Source organism: Protomyctophum parallelum, assembly GCF_964188405.1.
Source record: "Protomyctophum parallelum genome assembly, chromosome: 9".
Lineage (NCBI taxonomy): Eukaryota > Metazoa > Chordata > Actinopteri > Myctophiformes > Myctophidae > Protomyctophum > Protomyctophum parallelum.
In genome coordinates, this window is record NC_139706.1 from 16,136,866 (window position 1) to 16,142,188 (window position 5,323).

General features: G+C 41.4%; 1 protein-coding gene across 1 annotated transcript in view; it reads left to right on the forward strand.

Annotated features, from left to right (window-relative positions):
* Positions 1-4,975, forward strand: part of dgkd (diacylglycerol kinase delta) — a 49,882-nt gene extending 44,907 nt beyond the window's left edge. Inside the window, exons 28-31 of the mRNA XM_083773533.1 lie at positions 878-989; positions 2,274-2,404; positions 3,920-4,007; positions 4,837-4,975. Coding sequence (XP_083629659.1) covers positions 878-989; positions 2,274-2,404; positions 3,920-4,003 — 327 coding nt within the window. The 3' untranslated portion in view covers positions 4,004-4,007; positions 4,837-4,975. The remainder of the gene's footprint in view (positions 1-877; positions 990-2,273; positions 2,405-3,919; positions 4,008-4,836) is intronic.
* The last annotated feature ends 348 nt before the right edge of the window (positions 4,976-5,323 follow it).

The window sequence follows — 5,323 nt, forward strand, 5'->3', positions numbered from 1 at the left end:
TAGGGTTGTTCCCTACTCCCTGCTCCCCATACGGGGATCCAGACTCGGTGGACTCTAATAATGATGATTTAGGACAATACTCCCTGTATGGGGACGTCAATATCGGTAGAGGGCGCTATAGGGACTATTAGTACAACTAGCTAAATAAGTACTAGTAGTGTTACTATGAGTAATAAGTAGTAGACAATAGTAAATGCTACAAGTAATACTATAGTATTGCTAGTAGACATAGTTTGTATTCGTACTGTGTCAGTTTGTATTCGTACTGTGTCTGTTCATTTCACCATCAGCAGAGATAAAAAATGTTGCATCCCAAAACGCAGTCTATAGTTAACCCATTCTGACCGGGCACCCATTTTGGTGTCAGCATCATGTAATGCTTTAGCTATTTAAAAATAGCAGATCTACAAGCTCATATCGCGCCACCGAGTGGCGCGATATGAGCTTGTAGTTCTGCTATTTTTGAAAAATCGAAGAGCGACTGACATTTTTAAAATCTGATCTCAGGTCAGAATGGGTTCATCAGACCAGTGTGTCCCCGGCGGAAACCTCGTATGAATCTGATCTCAGGTCAGAATGGGTTAAGGGACGCAATAAAACAACAACCTCTGCATCCACGGGATGCACTACTGTACTTCTAGTTTATTTTGCTAGCTTTAGTTAAAATAATAATTTCCTCTTCTGTTTTCTACATGAATATAACTACATTATAACCATATAAAATGAAATGGCAAAATATGACTCTTAAAGTCATTGAAGTGGGACTCATAAAATGTCCCTGGAACTCATCTAAAAGACCATCCCTGCATCCCAGGACTCATTACATTGAAAACCTATTTACGTCACTCTCTTTCTACTCCCTCGTCCCGTCCTACAGGGCCCTCTGACGGATAAAAGTCGCCGTAGTGGAAAGTTCCGTCTCGTTCCGAAATTCAAGAAGGACAAAAACAACAAAAACAAAGAGACATGCTCCTCTCTCACTCTTCCAGGTAACATTATGCATGCACAGCCTTTCTCTCTCTCTCTCTCTCTCTCTCTCTCTCTCACCTTTCCTGAATGTCCTGCACTGTGTGTGATCGAAAATCTTCAATTTAGGATTTCTTCTAGTGATATTGCTGGGTATCACATTCATCACTGATGGGACACACACACACACATTGTGGTGATTTATTTTTCTGTCTGTGTCATCATATGGGCATAGCTAATAATCTATGCCAATCAATCAATCGTCCAATTTAAAATTACTTCCTTTGAGCGAAAACGTGCTGCGTGATGACGTGTCGAGTCCTGCATGAATAACAATTAATCTTGATTTCATTCACCTGGGGTTATTCTCATTGCTGCGCATTCCTCCATACACAGCTGATACCTTTTTAAATCTCATTCAAGATGACATCCAGACAGGAGTATTACTCGTTTTCAACACTTATACCGCCATTGCCGAAGTCCTTTGTCAATTGAAGCCTAATTTTGATACTGACGCTTAACGCCATTGCCGAAGACCTTTTATCAATTGCGCTTTTATAGTGCATTCGATGCTAGCGGGAAATGGGTTAATCAGCACCGCGAATATATGTATCTGAAAACATTATAGGTCGGAAATAAGCCTGCCCGTCTCTCTGTGACAAACAAAGGCGTCGCACATGTAATGGAGCTGCGTCCCATAGCCTGAAGGGAAGCGACGCTCTTGATTGGTTCAAAAACACAGCTTTTCCGTTTCAAATGTGAACATTTTTGAAAAATCTGAAAAAGAAGTTTGTAGAATCGTCCTCGTGTCTTGAACGGGTTAAATAACTTGAGTAACGTAAGCATGCATTTCCTACTTACTAAATAGTATACTTAGAACATGAATTCACACAGTTTTTTTTAACGTTAGTCCTCATCACTGCAATGATGAGGACAGTTTATTATTTACATAATAAACTGTACTGTACATACTGTACTTCTGTGGCTTCCTCTCGTTGCTGGACCCTCTTCTGCCATGCTCCATTGATCTGCCTAGGGGTCATAAGGCAGCTGGCCAATCAATCAACACAGTCTTTCTTATTACTTTTTAAAGGCTGGGTGTGTGATAAATATACATTTATATTTATATATATACATTTTGAAATGTATAACCCAATTATTGGTGTTATTTAAGTTGAATAAAAAATGTTTTATGTTCCAAGAGGAGGTTTTTGTCTCGGGCTTGTGGTGGTTTTTTTTTTTTCCTTTCTCTTTGGGGTGCTGGGGTGCACTTTTCTGTCTGTCTGAATCACTTCCTGTGGTCACAGTTAACCAATGGGGAACGGAGGAGGTGGGGGCGTGGCTAGAGCTCATCTGTCTCCAGGAGTATAAAGACATCTTCATTGGTCACGACGTCCGGGGGGCGGAGCTTATTCAGCTGGAGAGGCGGGACCTGAAGGTATAGACGTCGGACATCTTGACCTGAACCGATTTCTGCATGTCCTCCGTGCTGCTAATACAGTGCTGCTTAGACCCGACAAATAATCAATGGTGGAAAAAGTACTTGATTGTTTTACTTAAGTGAAAAGTGCCAATACTGCAATTTAGAACTACTTCGTTACAAGTAAGGCCTCACTCACACCTTTCGATCTAGCATACAACATTGATGCATGCAGCTGTTATATGTGTTACTTTTTATATGTGTTTTGTTTTCTTTATTCATTCATGGTGTTAAAGTGTTTTATTGTGATTTTTTGTCTTTAAATAAAAAACATTTGATAACAAAAAAAACATTGATGCATGCTAGATGTAAGCAAGATGTAAGTGTCATGGCCGCCCCAATGCATTTCCAATGGAAGTCACATGGTTTGATACAACATTATCAACAAGCTGTTTTATGGCTTTCGGCTGTGTTTCGACTGCCCCCCTCCCCCTCATACAACACAAATGTTGTGTCAAACCATGTGACTCCCATTGGAAATGCATTGCAAGCTTGCATCAGCTATACATCTCATACAACAAGCATACATCAATCTGTTGCGAAGGTGTGAGTCAGGCCTTCAAGTACGATGTACTTGAGTAAAAGTACAAAAGTATCGGCATCAAAATGTACTTGAAGTACTAAAAGTAGTAGTACAAAATGTGTACAAAATCTATTGAAAAAAAATCAATTGAAAAACAATGTGTCGCTTTGCATTGTGAGCTCGTAGATTGGCTATTTTCAAATGTCAGAAATGTATAGGGTTGAAGTGTTTAATGATGATCATAAAAAAAAATGTGTAAGTGAAAAGAAATGTAGTCGACAAACATTTTACGTCATAGTCACCAAAATCAACACTGGCTGTTAAATTGTGGTGTTTGTCTTGTTTCCATGTGTATACTCGGGAGTTACAGAACCGGCAAGGGTCCATTTGGAACCCCCTCAAGGTACCCATGGGTCCCTGGACCCCACTTTGAGAACCGCTGGTGTAGATAATCTTATGTATTGGCTGTCGTATATATATATATATATATATATATAAGAAAGCTAGATGGCTCGCTCTCTGGCCAATGGAGAGCGACGTTGCTACGTGGCGGCCATCTTTCCGAGGGGCAGCATAACATTGTGTCTATGGGGGCATGTACTTTTCAAACTGTTTGGTTTGTTATAAACGTCAGAGACGTCCGCATACTTGTATGCTTTTGTCCGACGTTCATAGAAAAAACTAAATTAAGCAGATAAGCGCCCTGATAGCCACGTTGACAACGTTTGTAATAAACCAACCCGTTTGTAAATCCGTCAAGATTTGAGCGACTTATGACTGTTTTTGTTTGAGCTGCCACAGAACACACTGTACTGTATAGCCCCGAAGCAAGATGGGCGCCGGGTGAACTACGTCAGAGACTCCGCCTTGAGCCATCTAGCCTTTATATATATATATCTATGGTCGTCACAGCATTTTCTAACTGCTCTAACTTGTGTTTGTGTTTGTAGGACCTGGGGGTAACCAAGGTTGGTCATATGAAGAGAATCCTTCAGGGAATCCGAGAATTGAACAGGAACAGCAGCGAAGCCTAAGAAGGTAACTTCTACTCTCTGAAACAGACGTTTTCTAATGCAGTTGTTCCCCAAAGTGGTGGTCCGGGGACCCCCAGGGGTCCTTGAGGGAGTTCCAGGGGTTCCCCAGCTAAATGATAGTTTGGAACCAAAATGGACCCTTATGGGTCTGTAACTGTCAAACTGGGGGTCATTGAAATTCAAATGGTGGACAAAAATACTTTGGCCATATTGAGAACTGTCACTGTTAAAAGAATGGCAGGTGGAGGCTTCACTCCATTCTACAAATGTCTTCTAAATCCTGACAGTTTTCTGAAAAACCCTATGTTTCTATAATATGTCAGTGGTTCTCAAACATTTTCATGTCAAGGACCCCCAAAAATATATGTAAGGCCACCGACCCCCCCCCCCCCCCCCCATCTGAAAATATCTTGTTTCAGAGACTCCCCCCCCCCCCCCCCCCCCCCCCCAGGAGCAAAGATTTGAGTTGAAAATGTTCGCTCTGAAAAAATATATATTCCATAATTTGCGCCACATTTTCACGATTTTTCAAAAACGGCAGAACTACAAGCTTGTAGCGCGGCACTGAGTGCCGCGCTACGAGCTTGTAGATCTGCTGTTTTTCAATAGCTAAAGTATAACATAATTCTTAAAACGCCAAAAGGGGTCCCCGCCCAGAATTCGATAAACGGCATGAAAATATTTCTCAACGTTGTACTGCACTCACTGTATGAGTAGTACCGTGAAATCCTAAAGAAAAAAAAATCATAAACCTTAAAATGATATTTTGAATATTTCAGACACATTTTATTTTTATTTAAATTTGTTTTGTATACTAACTATTATGATTACAGCGCTCTGCAGTCTGCCTTCCTCTGCTGCTGCTGCTGCCGCCGCAGACCACCGTGGTCACCATCTGACCAGTCTGACCTCCTCACCTGTGACCTCTTGACCTCCCAGAGTCCACAGGAGCGTCATCATCACAGCTCCCCCGCCTCCAGCCTGTGACTGTTTATTATTATTGGCATGGAGGTCAAGAAATGAACAATCACAAAAAAAACAATGGGGTTTTTATTCACACTAGTACTGTGGACGTTTGAGTGTTGCTAAACTGTTTTTTTCAGACCAAAAACACAACAACGACAACAACGCAGTGAGGAGAAGCAAACGCTTCTGTGTGTGTGTGTGTGTGCAGGAATCAAACTCTTTATCATGTGCTTTTTGTCCCACGTCTGCTGAGATTGACAGTCAAACAGGAACCACATTGACAGATCAGGGAATGGTCCAATCAGATCCACTATAGTGCCTTTGAAATCCCGCCTACTAGCATCTGGGGAGAGA